Below are 19,595 nucleotides of genomic sequence, written 5' to 3' on the forward strand. Positions count from 1 at the left end.
AAAAAAAAGCTTTGGTGGTGTAACAGACTTAGAAACTATAGTTATTTTAATGAATCATACAAAAAGTCTCAAACTTAAGTAACTGGTCTGACTAAAGGCCTGTTCACACCGGGACGAATTTCGCGCGCGATATTCGCCGACGTTTAACGCCTCGTAACTAAACAAAGGGCGCCAATGTGAGTGTGCAAAAATGCGTGTGCAAAAAAACGAAAAATGCCACGCGTAAAAGCATCATTTTTTTTAAAACGCCTCGGGTTCGTTTTTTTGGTTTGACGCGCCGCGTCAAAAACTATCCGACCAATGAGATTGGCGCTTTTGCTCACGTGTCTGGAGCTTCTGAAGTTACAGTAAAACACAACTTGGGGGCGCTCAAACACAAAACGGTCTTGCCGAGCACACATACGTAATGGCGAAGAAGATATATGCAGAGTAGCATCTAAACACTGCCAGGAAGAAATAAGATGAGGAAGATGCAAGGCAAGATGAATGTAGAGCTTCTGGTCTCGTTGGTGTCGGAACATAAAGAACTGTGACAAACGCGACAGCGACTACAAAAATCTTGATAAAAGAGAACTGTTATGGAGTGGTATTAAGCGCCATCTAATGTCAGGGAATGAATTTGCATGTTAACTCGGCTCATCATCAGCGAAAATCGCTTGGGTGTGAACACAAAAAACACGTTGAAAAACGCTGGCGAATAACGCGCGCCGATATTCATCCCGGTGTGTACGGGCCTTAAGGGTGCTTTCACACTTGGTTTAATTGAATAGTCCTTCAATGAATGAACTCACTCAAGTTTTAAAGCTTACAATTAATATGTGATGCACATGCTGAACTGCAAATTGTGCATTTATATATTTATAGCATAACATCGCACTGAAAACCTTGGCAAACATGGCATTGGCAACCACATTTGCATAGCGAATGACAAGTGAATCTTCATAGAGAATAGGATCTTGTGCATCTTCAGTACATATTTTAGCATCCGTATTATGTTCCATATCAAACTTTACTTTCACTTATATCAACATCAGCCAATTATATTAACTGGTAATGAAAAACAGAAATAATAGGAAATCAAGGTTTTCCGCCTATCCTTCTACATCCAAGAAGAACAAATCTGAAGCAGAGAGGTGAAACAGTAGATTTTAAGTGTCCACACTTGGTCGGCAGAGAACATTTTGCCTCGCCACACTTTCTACAGCTTGTCACTGTGAATATGCTACACAACAAGCTGACATTAAGAGGGAAGGCAAGGCAGGGTAAGTGCTTGCTCATGAGGTCGCCCTTCTTTTTATGGTAAGAATAGCCTTTGCTGTTCAGCAATACACAGAAGCAGGTGCACAAACTCACACACATCCAGGCCAATGTTTGCCTATTCACACAAACGTCCGAGCACACAATACAGATGTGTGAGCACGCATACACACAAACGAGCACAAACCAAGAAGGAAGCTGAAAAAGACACCCAAAATTGATTCCCTCTACAGGCCTGTTTCAAAGTGGCAAATTGCTCCTTTCTGAAGTCCAATATCATAGAGTCATCAATTTTGAATGAAATGCATGAGACCAACATTGCTCGAGCCAACCAATCTACAACACACAGAGAAATAAGAGCACATCCAGCTGAATCCTGGTCACTGCGCCTCTCATCTCAGGCCAAGAATGAATCTCACCGCACATCAACACGTCACTGAACACCCCTACATAAACTCTCCCCAGGTCTCGATGTCTGTGTTGGCATGTCTGTTTGCAAACCCATTTATTGGGTCTTTTTAGACGATCCCCTGTTGATTATGTGAAACTAATGAGCCAAAAATCAAAGCCATGTCCTGATCCCCACAGTGCCGGAGAGGGAGGAGACCTATCCTGAAAGTGTGTGTTGTCCTCCCCCACCATGATTCGTAAAGGCCAGCTCAGAGACATTAATGAGTTAGAACAGCAAAAACGGCTATGCGGTCCAATGCGTCAGGAAGAAACTCTGCATGTTAATCAGAATTGTAAATTAATGTCAAAGAAGAACAAAGACATCACCATAAAACATATCCATGGGACATTCATGTTAATATCCTTATCTAATTAGGCTGACTTCATACTAACTCGCCAGAGAGGTGAAGGTAAATGTGGGACTAATAACTGATTCATTTTGTTTATCTTGGCAGCACGTTGCTTGCAAACCAACACAATTAACGAGACATTATAAAGGACAGCCCTTGGGGCACATGACTACTATACATGTACGAGTAGTTAGCAGCCTTCATTTGCTCGACAACGATGGATGGATGGATATCCGTCTGTCCGTCTATCTATCTATTTTTCTGACAGACAGAGAGACGATAGATAGATAGATAGATAGATAGATAGATAGATAGATAGATAGATAGATAGATAGATAGATAGATAGATAGATAGATAGATAGATAGATAGATAGATAGATAGATAGATAGATAGATAGATAGATAGATAGATAGATAGATAGATAGATAGATAGATAGATAGATAGATAGATAGATAGATAGATAGATAGATAGATAGATAGATAGATAGATAGATAGATAGATAGATAGATAGATAGATAGATAGATAGACAAACAAACACAGAGATAGACAACTGTCTGTCATCTATTAGATAAATAGATGGAGACAGATATACGGACGGACGGACAGATAGATACTCATATTAGATCACTACTGGTTGTCATAGAAAGGCATCAAAGCATTTTTCAATCCCATAAAAACTAACATTTCACTTGACACAAATATGCTGTTGTTCTGATCGAAGTTTGAAATATAATTAATCTGAAAGCTATGACTAGCATATTGCAGCATCAAGATCAAATTTATAGTTTTCTAGCTTGCATTCAAAGACACCCATTCAGATCTGAACCAAGAATTAAAAACTGATCCAGCAGCATGTATCAGTCAACTTTTAAAAGTTAATGGTTGTTTTTCCATACTCTTCAATAATATTTGCAATTTGTTTACACTATATTTCCCGCCCGTTCAAAACTAACAGCTTGGGCACAAGCCTGAGCAGGTGTTTCTAAAACACTCAGACTAAATCTAGCCCTTACATATGAAACCCCCGCTTAACAGATATCTGGCACGGCAACGCATCCTATTACAACAGGGGCATCGAAAAGCCACACAAACACATGCAAACCCTCGCTTATCTCGAACTATAGCTGAGAAAGCAAAGCGCAGGGCCTCCAGAAACCCCCATTCTCCTCTCATTCTCTCTCGTCTCTGGTATGAAAGGCATGTAGTAATTATGGAGGCTGAAAGCTGACTAATACACTGTGTGCATCTGCATCTATGAATGTGAGTGGCTACTGAATTCTAAGTCAATGTTTAAACCAAGTAACTTAATCGTTCTCATTGCAAAACAAACAGGCCTATAAGTTTAGTATCATAAAAATTGTGGGGTGAACCATTACCAACCAACCAAGGTATGGACACACAACAAACTTTGGTTACCAGTTGTAGTTTGTTCTAGTTACTTTAATTTCACAAAGTGAAACTTTAACTGGACATAAAAAAAAATTTTTTAAAGAACATGCTGGGGAAGTTAAGCCATCAGAAGGAGAAGGCTGTGGGTTTTATCTCAAACCAGCAAAAAAAAAAAGGTTTGAGGTCTGCTATTGTTCCTGCAGTTACTGCTGGCACAGCAAAACAGAACACAAAGAGAATCGCTAAAAAAAATCTAAATGAAAGACGCACTTCACTGGTTTCCTTAAGGCAAGAAAATGTCATTCATCAATCCAGGTGGCTGGTGGATAAAACAGGTACATGCTTTACTGTGACAATGATATTCAATATTGTCAAACCATATCAAACCCCAGACCCCATTTGATGTCATCTCCTGCTTTGGTCTGGGTTTTATACCAAAAGCTTTTTCACTGACATAAATAATCTGGGTTTCCCTTGATCAGAGCGTGAAACCTCCATTGTGCATCTGGACACAGAGGATGGTATCCTAACTTTGAAACATGATGGGTCTACAGCACTTTTGTATTAATTTTTTTTTTTTTTTTACTTGTTCAAATATTTGATTTGCATGAAAAAAGTAAACAATTACCTAACACCAAGATGAACGAGGAAGAAACTTAGAATGAATGTTCCAAACGACTATTGACTGAGTGCAAAGTTCTTGTTTTTTCCCCTCATTTAGTAAGGAAGTAAGAGGTCATTTAGCAAATGCTTTTATCCAAAGTGACGTATAGTACATTTACTACAGGTAATGTCCCCTTAGAATAACCTTCTAAGCAGTTAAGTGCCCTGCTCAAGGACACTTGGTGAAAGCACATGGTTCACTCCACATAGAGTTCAAGCCAACAAATGTCTGCACACCAATCCTAAACATTAGCTACTACACCATACCAGCTCCTAGATTATTGTTTCCAAACCTCTTTTGTCTTACGTACCCCTACAGACTCATCAGTAACTAGAAATGTCAAGTACACCATGGGAATCTGCTTAAAATCTGCTTAAAAACCCCAGATTTTTTAATTAATATTTTAGATTTTTCAGGGGGGGGGGGGGGGGGCATAATTAGGTACTTTAAAAAAAATGTAAAAATGTAAAATGTAATACAAATCAATTTCTGTTTTAAACAGCTAAATTTAAATCTTCTCAAGTACACCATTGGAATCAGCTTGAAGACCCCCTAAAGACCCCAGATTTGAAATAACTGCCCTAAATGAATTAAAATAGTCTGCCTAGGAGTGTATGGAGAGAGAATATGATAATAGATCACATAACAGACACCAGATGATAACAAAATCGGTTTCGTCTGAAAGGGAAGAGATTTTCTTACCTGGCTCCAGTTTAATGACCTTGATAGCAGCCAGCTCTCCTGTAGTGACATTACGAGCCTGAAAGAGAACAACAACAGCACTTATTCAACAGACGTCTCAATGTTAATAACTATTATTAAGCTTGAAAGACTTCAGATGTGATCAGAGCAATCAGCAGGCCCTGATTTTGCAGACTTCTTTTGCATTTTTTGGGGAAAATCTTCAAAATTCTGCGGAATGAATTTAAACATTGAAAAATGAGTGGCTAAAAGCATCATAAAATTATGATTAGCATGTGGTTCTGCAAATCAGGTATTGGGTAGGAATAAGCTTAAAGCCTTCCTTTAACATTGATATTCAATAGTTTAATTGTCAATAATACCTGTAACTAAATTGTAGGTTTAAATAGGGTTAACATGCAATCGAATGGATGCATACTGCATTAGCATTGTGTCAATACGGACTGTGCATTTTCTTGCTGTTTTGAAAAGACCGCTGATCAGTGCTCGTAGAGCAGAATGTTAATTTATCTGCCTGCCGCAAATCTGTATAGTCACATGGGCAGAGGCTCATGTATTTCATGATTCAAGAGAGAGTTTCATCACCTTTAAAAACTAAATACAAACAACGACTGCTTTACTGATCAAGAGGGGGGGGAATATGACATCCTCAATATCCACACCAATGGACAGACTCATTTTGGCTACAAAAAAAAATGTTGTTCAGTCCATCATGACATTATTTAATCACGATGTGGCAGCAGGAAAAACATTACACAAAATTAGCCCGGATTCAATTAAGATGTCATCAGCGAAGTGGTCAAAATATTTCTTTTCCCCTCTCTTAGCAACAGCGTGAGATCTGACAGCTAGGCGTTGGCAGCAGTGAAAACGGGGGGGGGCTGAGCCGAGTATTACCGGTCAGAACACGGCTGACGATGTCCCATAGTAACAATACACTAATGAAGTGCACTTTGATAGAAAAATCTGTGTGAAAAAAGCATCAGAAATGACAAAATGTCAAATTAAAGAGTCTACATTTTCACTGACAGTTTGTTTGGGCTGCAGGGAGTAGAAGTTTTCATCCACTGACCACATATAAATATCCAAAAAAAAGTTGCTCACTGTCGCTTTACAGTGAAAAAAAAATTTCACTGTAAAACCCTTTGGAAAACATCTTCGAACAGAAAGTAGCGTCAGATCTTTTCTTCCGTATTGTAAAGAACTTCGTACAAAATGAAACAAATGCATGGATGAATCATTCACTATAAGATCAATTAACATGCATTTAGAAAATAGATATGGTGAAATTACATTTCATGCCAACTTATTTATTCAGATGGACGTGTTTGAGGGCTTTCACACCACGGATTATGTTCTTATTAGTCATTTTATTTTCAAATAATTTTTATTTTTTTATTGTCTTCTTTAAGCACCTTCCTTTCCGTCACAGCGCCAGCGGTGTGGTTTCATTCTAGGGGCTTTCACACTGAGTAGCTATGGGACCTCAGTTATAGGAACTAGTCACCAGGGTGGTCCCCAGAGAACAAAAATTTTCCCTAGGGCAATTTTTCTGGTAGCATTCGCACCGCCAGTAGGAACTCTGAAGTGACACAAGTCGTCACTTGTGTCCTGCTGCTCTGGTTGTTGTGTGGGACTTCTATTTTGACAACGCTGAGAACTCTCTTCATTAGTTTATGATCGTTTTAACAGTGTTATCTAATACGTTATTATTAAGAAAGTAAACTATACGAAAAAGATTTATAGCATTTGTCGTGTTGTTGATGCCCAATATCTCTAGCTGAGCAGAAATACATAATCATGTTTGGCTTGGTGGTCTCTTCAAAGTCGCGTTGGATTTCCTCAACGGAAAGGTTGAGAAGTGTCTGGACTTCGGCGTCGGTCCATCTATCGCTGTTCTCCCTGTTCATGGAGTTAGATTGTGGAGTAAATATGTAGGCTATAAACTGTGTGTTAACACAGATGTTTAAAAATAACAGGTGCTGGTGCGAACGCTTGTGAATTTGGAATTTTTTTCTATGCGGATTCACTCCCCTACAAAATCACCCCAATTATTCTAGAATGATTCATTCTTTTCAAACAGAGCTATTTAAGTCATATTGCAATATATATCGAAGAAAAACTAAATATCCCAATGCCAGTTTTTTTTTATATATCATGCAGCCCTAATAGAAACTATGAACATGTTTCTCCAGTGAAAAGCCTCTCGTATCAGCTAGATCAGTGACTGTCGCAAAATGCAGTTTCCCGTTACTAACCTGTGGGACGTGCTTGATATTAAAAGTTATTAAAAGCGCATTAAGTACACTGACACTGTTCCCCATATTAATTTGCTCTATCTTTGTTCTATTGTATTTGTATTTCCTTCTGTTTTTTTATTTTTATTGTCTTTATTAACTATTTGAGGACTTTTTAGTTAACCTAGTATTAGTTTTTGCTGAAGAATCAAATTGGTATAAATAATTGTGAAACTGCAAAACTTACTTTTATAATTAGAATTAATCTAAACTTACTCATATTGTGAAATAAGATTTCAAGCATATCACCCTGCGTTAAATTATAGTGATTTCAATATTGACCAAAATAATCACGATTATGAGTTTTGCTGTAATATAACAGCCATAGAAAAATGGTGAGATGCAGCGTTTTTAAAAGTTACATTTTGTATTTGGCATTGCATGGAAAACACAATATTCTTGGTGAAAATGCTGAAAAACAGAGACAGTTGCCATGGTCAAAGATGCCCATTTAATGTAAGATTATATTGAAATACAAACACAACACTTTTTTGAACGTCTCGCTACAAGCATTGTTTTTGTCAAGGTAAAATTAGTCCAACTTTTAAAAAAACATCTCGAGAGACTTCCATTCGGGCGAAAGAGTGAACGAAAGAACACGACTTAAAGGTGGTATCAGCGATTTCAGGCCCAAACATAAATGATCACATTCATCTAATATTTCGCTAGCTGCACGCCCCATAAGCATGCTGTCAAAAAACCGCGTCTCTCTAGGTAGCCTAGGCTCTGAGATCTGCACACAAAAACAGCTGTTTTCAGTCTGTTTGGCCAAATAATCAAAACCCAAAATAAATAGTGTTCCAACCAATCACCGACAGGGGCGGGTGTTGTGAGGTTTTCGCGTGCAGCCGTCATAGGCAGCCGTGCACGAGCGCAAAACCTCACAACACCCGCCCCTGTCGATGATTGGTTGGAACACTATTTATTTTGGTTTTGAGTGATGTTGATACCAACTGTTTTTGTGTGCAGATCTCAGAGCCTAGGCTACCTAGAGAGACGCGTTTTTTTGACAGCATGCTTATGGGGCGGGCAGCTAGCGAAATATTAGATGAATGTGATCATTTATGTTTGGGCCTGAAATCGCTGATACCACCTTTAATGTACTAATGCAAATTTAGAAGGTCAGGCAAACCCAAACCTAATTATGCAGGACCTCCTTAAGACGGATTAGTCAACTAATCATTCTGGAAACTCATGACCAGTTGACTTTGAAAACAAGTTGTTTTGCACATCCTTATTGATCAACATCATTCTTCATATACCATTTTTTAATTACTTTTAATTAAACATTTATTTAGGCCTTAACTTGACAGTTGCAGTCAACAAATGGAACGAGTGAAGAATTCTAATGCGTGCTTAATAATCAGTATCTTTCAAAGAAATTTCACTTACCGAAAACAAGTCAGAAAAACATCAGCAGCAGAGTGATATGATCTGAAAAGGATGATGCAAAACATAGAGGCATCCTGGGTAACTAATGCGAAGATGTCAAGAGCGATACAGCTTTGCCGGGATTGTGTGAGAATTCACTCTGAGGTGCATGTCAAAAAAGTTAAAACACAACTGAAAGCTCCCCTCCAGAAGGCTGATGATTCTCCGCCGCATATTCAAATTCCTGTTGCGAACTGCTTTGAAAGAAGCCCACATGCTGAATCCTTTCAGCTCAAAGATATGAGGTGCTGAAATCGAACCTCGACTATAAACACAGAGTGGATGGTGTGTGTCACACTGATGTACGAAACCCATGAAATGTTGTGCAATATAAACACATTAAATCAAATCCCTGCTTTGACTCATCAGTGCAAAACCACAGAGCAAAATGTATAATTAAAAGAATTCGTAATCCAGAAACAAACAACTTGCATCTTTCGGTTGAAGTCAAAATGAAAAATGTTCACAGTTGCACTTTTCCCATGCATAATATTTCTTTTTTGGTTTAAATTACATATCATGACTCACAAGCTTTTTAATTAGGCCAAATTGTAATTAATAAGCAAAAAAAAAAAAATCTGTGTGAAATGCAAAGTATAATTCCTTTCCAGGATAATCTGCTTGTGTCTACGTGGTGGAGGGATGCAGATTAGTGCTGATCAATAGCTTCATCAAGCATCCAGGCCCAGCGGTCAATACCTCGCCTTGCAATCAGGCAAATCATATTGTCTGGTGTGGTTTAAAATGATGTGTTAATGATCCTTTATAATGAGCCCACCACCGGCCCAAGAAAGGTGAAAGTCAAGGATCGTGGGAACCAACCAACAACAACATAACCGGATCTGATGACACTGTGGGATAAAAAAAAAAATTGTGACTCATCCTGACCACCACTTTGACTTTTTACACCTCTTTATGCTTTCAGAAAAGTTTAGGATTGCGATAATGGGTTGAAGTACAACGCTGTGGGTTAAAGGAATAGTCTGGGTTCAGTACAAGTAAGGCTCAATCGACAGCACCTAACATTGATTACAATAAAAATGATTTTGACTCAGTCCTGCTTTTCTTAAAATAAAGCAAAACTCTAGAGTAACATGAGGCACTTACAAAGAAAGTGAATGGGATCAATTCGTAAACATTAAAATGCTCAGTTTCAAAAGTATAGCCACAAAATGTAAATAATTTTCAACAAGGAAAATTTCCATGTTATTATATCTAACCATGATTTTTGTTGTTGTTTTTTTGGGATGAAAATGTTGGATGATAATTAGTGATTGACCGATAATCGGTTTAACCGATATTTTTCCCGATATTTTAGCATTTTTACCATAATGGGGTATCGGTTTTGTTATATCGGATTCACCAGGGATGAAAATGTGGGATGATATTAGTGATTGAGCGATAATCGGTTTAACCGATATTTTTCCCGATATTTTAGCATTTTTACCATAATCGGGTATCAGTTTTGTTATATCGGATTCACCGATATCATGCTTGAGCTTCTGTTTACCATATTTGAGTGCTACTTTCGTTTGCTGATCAATGTTTATGTGTGAATAAAATCCTATTAAAATCTGTTCATCATATATAGTGATCGAGTCTCTTCAGACGTCTTGGATTAAATCGCTCGATTCATATGGACTTATTTTATGATCTCTTTATGAATGTTTTGGACTGTCAGAGTTTTGAGTGAAAAGACTTTCAATGGAGGGACAGAAATCTCTCAGATTTCATTAAAAATATCTTCATTTGTGTTCCAAAGATGAACAAAAATCTTATGGAATGACATGAGGGTGAGTAATTAATGACAGAATTTTCATTTTTGGGTGAACTATCCCTTTAACTAACAAAAACACACAACCATTGCATAAATTTAAAACTCAGCCTCCTAGTGCGTAACCCTTTGACTTCAAACACACGCGCACACACTCTCCTATGTCCGCTAAGGCGCGGAGCAACAGCCAAGCGCTCCACCTGAACAGGTGCAGAACACAGTGGGGCTTCGAGCTGCCATGTCAGGTAATTACAGAGAGGTGGATAAATCACTGCAAGCTTGGCCCCCGACCAGCCGAATCTAGGCCAATCATTTTCTGCAATGCCTGGCAAATTTGATGCCTTGTATTAACAATTTACTGTGCCAATGCGGCACTGACCTCTGATAAACAACTCGTTTTCCTCTCTAATGTCTTTCCGGCGCTGGTGTTATCAAACATTTCATCGAATTCATTATTCATGCTGTATTGCAGTTAAACGCAGAGTACATAATGCATCAAGAATTCTAGTGCGCGCCGACAGGAGCGTGCCTGGGCTTGCTAAAACGTGATTATGTACACAGTAAAACTGAGACGACCGCCTCCTCAGAGCCTCCCACCAACAACACAGTTTATGAGTCGTTACTACAACACGGTCGATTAACTGTCTAATAAGTCTAACTCTAAATCCGCTACCAAACGCCAAAGATAATTAAGTAAATCACGTTGTTGTCCAAACAAAGGTAGAATGTCAGTCGCTCACACACACAAAGGGAGAATACAATTTCTCTCCTCGGCCGCACTTGTAGGACAGTGGATCACTCTGTCATGCAGATCTATATTTCTGCTTACTCATTGAAAGGTTGCGGCGAGGTTGAAACTGCTTTAGTTTTCAGATTGTGCAGAGATCTCGGGGCCGCTCAAAAGTAGGCTAGATGGCAAGGACGTTCTATTAAAAGAGACTGTGTAATCCAGTCTGTTGTGAACTTCTAAAAGGCGCGAAGGCATAAAACACATGAGAGTAAGCAAAGGTGTTGACAGTTGCTTCCTGCAAAAAGTGATGAAAGAAAGAATATGTGATGGCTGGAGTACGTTGACCTCAGCTTTTGTGAGACTCCTGCGAGGTGTTTCAAGGTTTCCTCAGGGAGAAGGTTTGAGGACTGTGACTCGCTCTGACTAATGAGTCACAAAAACAAGGAAGAAAAGGTATGAAAATCCTTCATACAATGAAAAAAAACAACTTGAAAAAAGAGGAACTGACATATGTCTAAAAATATTTGATATAATGCCGATAGATATCACTAAATAAATAAAAAACGATTTTTATAATACCGGTATTATATAATAAAAAATTAGACATATGATTATTTATTATCATTAGGGGTGTGACGAAATCTCATACCACGTGATATTAAAATGTGACAATATTTCTCGTCGAGGTGAAAAGCTGTCTCGTGATATCAGCAGAGTAGAGTTTGTGGCAAATCCTTTGACAGCATTTGCATTATATTGTTCTGTCTTTTACTGCATATGATAATTCATACTCAAAGTAGAACTGAAGTGACATTCATTACAAGATGATTAGTTTAGGGCTGTCAGGATTTCTCGATTAAATATTGGAATTCCATGAAAGGGAATCCATGAACCGCATTATTAGATAGTTCTCTAAAGCTGCACGATATAATAAGAAGACTGCATCAACTGCATTGTTTTCCATTTTGTGACTTTCAGTCGGACTATTTTTACCAGTCATATTTTGTCATTGAAGATTTCTTAAATATAGTGTTTCTTGAAAATATCGTCGTCTCGTTCTCGTGAACTCGATATCGTGTATCGTATCGTCTCATGAGCTAACTTAGTGTATCGTCACACTCCAAATTATTATAAGTATAGGCCTAAATAAAATTATATACAGTACACTACCAATCAAAGGTTTAAGGTTGGGTTTATTTTTTAAATAAATAATTCAATTATTTCAAATAAATGCTGTTCTTTAGAACTTTTCTACAAGACAATAAGCAACACAACTGTTTCAACAATGATAATAACAAGAAATATTTCTTGAGCACAAAATCAGCATATTAGAATGATTTCTGAAGAATCATGTGACACTGAAGACTGAAGTAAAGGCTGCAGAAAATTTAGCTTTGCCATCACAGGAATAAATTACATTTTTAAATAGAAAACAGCTATTTTAACTTGTAATAATATTTCACAAAATTACTGTTTTTAATGTATTTTTGATCAAATAAATGCAGTCTGGATGAGTATAAGAGACTTCTTTCAAAAGCATTAAAAATATCTTACCTACCCCAAACTTTTGAATAAAAATATTTAGAGTTAAGCTCCAGTAAATCCTATCAATTTTCTTTTTCAAGTTTATAAAAACAAAATATAACAGCAATGCACTTACAATGGACATCTATGGAATTATAGCAATAACATAACAAAAGCCACAATTCAACAGACATCAATATATCACAATATCACTAGATTGTGAGTAAAACTATGACAAATGTATGAAAAAGACTCAACATCTCAGTGCGAGAGAGCAGTATCAGCCAGTTAAATAAAATAATTGTTAGGTATTCTGTTAGCCTACATGGCTCAATTCTTTTCCACATGATGATAATCAATATTAGAGCTGATTGTTCCAGTTAATTCCAGATAGGCTAGGCTATATCTTATTTATCAGAGTATATTTAAATAGTCAGGACTATTGAAAGTCAGAGGTTACAAGCATGTCCCTAAACTAGCCGATACAAATCTCAGAAGCATTATAGTATTACAGGATGGAGCAGTGCCCAGTTGTTGAAACAGGTGAATAATTAATGATCATTTTTTCCCGACAAAGTCAATTCAGAAATGCCCTCACATCAGCTGCACAGCGATTCTGCACACATAGGGCACACATATCACGGAAACTCTATCATCTTGAATTTCATCCAGTCAGAATGTTTTCACAAATGCATGATGCAGGACACTTGGAGAACCATCTTCCTGTGTAATCTGTGTGATTGAAGGTGACTATTGCAATCGGGAATGACAGGATGAGTGGATTTCGTCTTTAGAAGGGGAACACAAGACTTCCTGGGTGTGAAGGATGAAAGAGATTATCCGAATAAAGGTGAAATCGTGACTTTAATCCAGTCAGGTCAAACAAAGGCAAGGCCTGGAATGGATGTTCCTTATGAAGACAAGACACTCCACTTCACACAAACTCTGAGAAGGAAAGATATAAACTAATATGACTGGATTCACCAAATGATACATGTGCAAAAGTTGTGAAATCAAATCTCTCGGTCCAGAAATAAACAGATTTTGTTCTGCTGACAAGAACTAACATCTCCCTTTTTGTTCTATCTGATGCATTTTAGTGGCTGGACTGAAATCAAGCTGCATTCAGCTCTGCAGAGCTACTGTTTAGACTGACCTGGCCTTTTCGAGCAAACTCGTGCAGTGAGAAGCCAAACTTCCAGTGAGAGAAAGGAATTTGTGTCTCAACAGGAGGCCAGGAAAAAGAATCAACACATACAAAGTCACAAACACGCACGAATAGCGAGAGATTTGCTCCCACAATCGTCTTTCCACAGCAACCTCCTAAAAGAGAAGCGATGAATTCTGCCTAAAAGCATTACACCTCAGGGCAGAGTTTAGACTTGCACTTATTCTTTTACCGATGAGTTTCTCACTCTCGCTTTCTTCCTCACACATATGGATCCCTTTGCTTTCTTTCCGTCGTTTGCTGCCGATTCCTCAGGCCGTAGACATAAAAATGGAATCAATACAAAACCACTCGAATGCAGGGAAGCCACAGAACTATCAAAATAGCCCCACCAAGGCTTGACACAAAGCCAATATATACTGATTAAACTGGGTAATTAGTCATATCCCTACCCTTGACGCAGTAGGCTTTTTGTTCAATGCTTACTTTTGCTCAATCAATACTTTACATCTCTGTATGCTTTCAGGCCCTTTAAAATCCATCAGGTGCATGCTGGCATTACATTTATTTCAAACTGTTACGAAAAACAGGCAGACCCAGTAGACAAACAACCAGGAAAAACACCTGTTGACAACAGTATGGTATTTAAATCAGCAAACCGTGCTGAAGCTAATGCCCTGCTCTGTTTTGAATAAAATAGGTCAAGGATTAAAGATAGTCAAATATTTAAAATATTTAAATTCTGTCATCTTTTACTCACCAAACCTGTATGACTTTTCTTCACACAAAATATATTTTTGATAAATGTCTTATTTTTTTTCATACAATGAAAGTCAATGGGGTCCAATGTTGTTTCGGAAACCGTTGATTTTCATTGCATGGACAAAATTTTTTTTGAAAAACAAGTCTTTTTTGTTCCACCGATGTTCATACCTGTTCGTACGTTTGGAACGACAAGAGAAAACTTTCCTTTTAAGTAGGCTTGCTGCGATAGTCTGTAGGACTAAAAAGTAAAAAGTAGCTAAAGACGCTAAAGTAGCGACAGCTCCATTCTTCCGTATTAGCCGCTTTCCGACCAAGTAGTTACAGGAACTTAGTTCTAGGAACTGTCCACTTCTAAACAGTTCTAAGAACTACTCTCCCCCAAACTCGGTTTTGCTGTTTGCGTTCGCACTGGCCAAGTGGCCATAGGAACTGGTAGGAGGGGTAAAGGAGTGATGCAAGCACAGTGACTTTTGTTTTGACGGCGCGACGGACCTTTATTTTGGCGGCGATGAGAACGCCAGAGCAAACAATGCTCGCATTCTCTGTGTTTATTAGTTAGCAATCTGTCTAACAGTACTGTTTAATATCTTATTAGATAGAACTGTTATAGAAAGTAGACAGTATATGAAAAAAGGTTATTAGCCTAACGCTATGCCGTGTGGTTGATGTCCAGTGTTGCTAGCTGGGCAGATAAACATAATCATGTTTGGCTCGGTCCCCTCAAAGTTGCGTTGGATTTTCTCTTCAGCATAAAGGTTTAGAGACCCATCTATCACTGTTTTCCATGTTTGTATAGTTAGTTTATGGAGTAAATATAGGCTATAATCTGTGTCTTTACATTATAGCTGTTTTAAAAATGGCGAACACCACAAATGCTGGTGTTCCGCGTGCGTTCGGTCAATCAGCGTACACTAACGTCACGGGTAGTTCCTATAGTACTAGTTTAGACCCTACTCTGAAGTAGGACCTAAATTAGTTCCTACAAATGGAGCTCCTAGAACTAAAATCGTTCCTAGTCGGCGTGTTCGCACCGCAGGAACATCCGGGTACTTTAGTCAATAGTTCTAGGAACTGTAAAAAAGGTTCTTCCAGTCGGAAAGCGGCTATTGAGACATAGGCCTACATCTGAGTGAAATGGATTATAAAAAAAAAATAAAAAATAAAAATGGCGATTGGGGACTTGGTTCTATCAGTTGGTTGTTAATTAGATGGAAGCAGATCTGAACGCAAGCTTGAGGTCGACTGTAAGAAAGGGGTGGGGTTTAAGCGAATGAAATGACTGGAGAAGTGTGCCATATATCACCAAAAAGATGTCTGACATTTTCCCAGAAAATCAAGTTATGATACAATTTAAGAAGTGAAAAAAACAGAAACATATCCAAGAATGTATTGTTCACAATAGGATCAGTAACATGCATGTAGAAAATAGGGTGAATTTTCATTTAGGTTTAACCATCTTTGTCATCACTGTCATTAGAAGTCTTAAACATTTGGACATTATATGGTAATTTACCATCCTTTTTCTCCATCATCATTCTCATATGCCACTACATTCATTAAAATCGGTTGCAAAAAGCATTATCACACAAATTCTGTTCACAACTTTCTAGACATGAAGTACTGCATGATTGACTCAATAAAAAAAATGAATTACAGTCAACAACCATATACACCAAAGAGGCCACATCCCCACCAATATTCAGAATATCAATATGTCAATCAATATGGGTTTCTAAATGACCGTCTCCTCCAATCTAGAATATTCGGTTACCTTCTTGATTACAGTTGATTCTCAAGGAAAAATACCCAAGGACTGTAAATAACTGCATGTCTGTAGATAAACTGCACTCTATGCTGTTAAACCAGACAGTAGCCAACATAATCTGTTATCATCTGTTATCTAAAATCCTTCTAATCAGCATAAACAGAGTTTTACTTAGGCTATCTTTTACATAATCCTAACACGCTCTGTCAGATAAAACAAATATTCTTCTGGCAAATAAAGACTGACATGCTGCTCTTGACTTTAAGATAGGATGAAAGCAGACTAAATACAATTAATTATGTCTATGTGAAATAATTATGTAAAAAGTTGGCCATGTGCAACCCTTCGTTCTTAAAAATAAAGGTTCTAAAAGGGGGCTTTCACAGTGATGCCATGGAAAAAACATTTTAGGTTCCCAAAACCTAAAATGAACCTAAAATGAACCTTTCAGTCAAAAGTTAGGCTTTTTTTAAGTTAGTGTGCAAAACATTTAAAAAATCTAACGAACCTTTTTCCACTGTAAAGAACATTTTGTGCAGTGGAAAGTTCCATGGATGTTAAAGGTTCTTCAGGGAATTCTAATGAAGAACCTTTATTTTTAAGAGTGTTGACTGACAGGTGAAAGTCTTGCAGGGTGACACTGACCTACCGCTTAAGCCTCACTCGGATAAAGCCTCGGATAATCCAGCACATTTCACACTACTTGTAAACAACTTCCAAGTTAACCACTCAAGACAACAGCCTCAGTGATCAACTGGCCAGCTGTCACCAAACCGATCTTTCTATGGCGCTTGAGTTAGACTCAGTGACAAGTTGACAACCACAGACATAAGCTGTGATATTACAAGGCCTTCCTCAAATATTTGTCATCTCTTGCACAATTTTGCAACAACTCATGGGAGTGACACTGCAACAAAACCACACAATAATGTTATCCAGTCGTACTCAAACTGAGGTGCAAGAAACTGGGAATAAACCCAACAAGTTGACAGGAAATTATGTCAAATTTGCAAACAGTTAATGAGTGTGTTTATCTGCACAAGAGTTTCACAGATCAGTGTTTTGATGCTACTGTTGTGTTTCTTAAATGGAAATTAATAATGAATGAGACTGTCATACTGCGAAACATCTAATTTTCTGTTTTAAGGAAGAAAGAAAGCCATATAGCCTAGTTTTAGAACAAAATAACAGTCAGCAAATTATGACAAAACCTCCATTTTTGAATGAACTGTCCCTTTAAGTAGGGCAAAAGTTAAGATAGTTCGGAAAAGGTGCACTCAGTAAAGCTGTTTTCGAAATTGCATGTCTGAGTATGTACTACATATAACAGGAGTAGGTCATCCAGGTACTTTTCTACTAAATAGTAGGGAAGTATGCATATTTCCGATGCAGCCTAAACCTGCGTCCCAATGTGCATCCTAAATAGTATGTGAGATTAGAATAAGTGTGTCCCAAAAGCATAGTATGCTGAAAAGAGTATGCCAAAAGTCCTCGGATGGTCTACCATTTCAGGTAGATTTTCGAAGTGTGGATCTGTGCACAATCTAACGGCTAATATTGCCCACAACCCACTGTGCATTGGAGGAGGACTTTAATCAGAATTACAAGGATGAAGAAAAAGTGTTAAATAACTACAAACATGGCAGGTGTGCGAGACCGACAGTTGAGTAGAGAGGTTTAGATGAAGAGGTTTTAGTGACTAATAATCCACATTTAACCTGATAAAAAATTGCAAAAACAATATGAACTTTCAAAAAGATCTGTTTGGCCATTAACTTTTAAATGCGCCATTATGCAAAAATATAGGCCTTATATTCAGAGTGTTCTCTGCATGAAAGACCCTCGACTGTCTGGCACTCTGGCAGACCAACATGCTACTTCTTTTCTCTCCAATTTGGTAGGAAATTATATGTGGAGTATGTACTTTTCCTTCAAAAAAGAGTACATACTTTTAGGGCTTAGCATAAGTAGGTCAATTGGGACACACAGCATCGGTTTTTACTCTGTTCGGCTCTTATTTGTCTCAATAGAACCAGTGATTTAGTACTTTGTTCTGACACCTTTCGGTCTAGATGCATTAAGTTTACTAACTGCTGCCGCTTCATAGCAGTTTTTTTTTTCTCCGTCTTATACTACACATCCATAAAAAGTGCTTAGATTCAACACATACTGACATAACGTTACCAGGCTGCGTTGGTACTTTGTGCTTGTTTATAGATTCCATTTCCCACTCAACAATTGGGCAATTCCACGCAAAACTGTCACATCCATAACGCCAACTAAATACCATGGCATTGTGTTGTCGTTATGGATGTGACAGTTTTGCGTGGAATTGCCCAATTGCTAAAGCACTATAAAGTAAATACATTATTGTTATTTTTAATTTGTATTAGAAGTAGTAGTCCAAAAACAGCATGACAGGTCTGGTCATGTGATGTCAACATGGCAGTGCCCATGAGGGACCCCCTCCAAGTAAAATTAAACAGCTTTTACTAGAAAAATTATAGGTCTGTAGTCTTCATATCATATTAGTATACAACATTTTAAATATATTTCTCCATAGTGCTATTCATTTCATTGAATGTAATTTTTGTCATTCTCAAGAAAAATACGGAGTGCACCTTTAAGATCAGTGTCCCAGTCCACTTCAGAGAAGTACAATATTCATGACTGTAGATACAACGTTTAAACTACCATATACCTCACATTGGTTTTATTCTAAAGATAGGGTCCTTTAAATGTGAACTGGACAGTCCAAAAGACGGGCCTTGTTTGTAGAAAACACATTTTTACCTTGTAAACATCCCCGTAGGTCCCGCTGCCTATCCTCTGGATAAGCTCGAAATCCTCTTGCGGATTTCGCCTGGACAGATCAGAACTAGAGTTCATCATGGGGACTCCGGCCTCTGAATATCAATGTTAGATTTGCTGGGAGCCCTGACACGGACGAAAGGAGAAAAACGAACAAAAAATAAACATACGGCGTCAGAAGGGAATCTCAGTCGCAGTACTTCACTAACTTTAACATGGCTTCCCGTGAGCTCCACTGCGCATGCGCTGCGCTCGTAGAGTGGAGAATGTCTGGAATGGGAGGATGAAGACAGGAGGAGGATGGGCTGGATCAGATGACCAGAAGCACATAGACACCAGCAGATAACCTGCTTCTGAGGAATATTTTACACAAATCGTGTTCGAAACACTCGTTTTATTAATTTCATTTTCTTCTTTTTAAGTTTATATATGGTGAGTGACACTGGTTTGATAATTAGTTTGTCTTGTTTTGATATTTATTACTATCTTTAATATAAGGCCTACAGTACACAA

The 19,595-nt window shown here is 38.0% G+C and overlaps 1 protein-coding gene across 8 annotated transcripts in view; it reads right to left on the minus strand.

Moving 5' to 3' along the window:
• map4k3a (mitogen-activated protein kinase kinase kinase kinase 3a) overlaps positions 1-19,343 on the minus strand; it is a 61,267-nt gene extending 41,924 nt beyond the window's left edge. For all 8 annotated transcript variants that reach the window (XM_081356973.1, XM_081356970.1, XM_081356972.1 and 5 more), the window contains exons 1-2: positions 19,065-19,343; positions 4,818-4,875 (exon numbers count right to left, since the gene is read on the minus strand). In XM_081356973.1, coding sequence (XP_081213099.1) covers positions 4,818-4,875; positions 19,065-19,163 — 157 coding nt within the window. In that variant the 5' untranslated portion in view covers positions 19,164-19,343. The remainder of the gene's footprint in view (positions 1-4,817; positions 4,876-19,064) is intronic.
• Between the last annotated feature and the right edge of the window lie 252 nt (positions 19,344-19,595).

This window comes from Scardinius erythrophthalmus, assembly GCF_964197995.2.
Source record: "Scardinius erythrophthalmus genome assembly, chromosome: 25".
NCBI lineage: Eukaryota > Metazoa > Chordata > Actinopteri > Cypriniformes > Leuciscidae > Scardinius > Scardinius erythrophthalmus.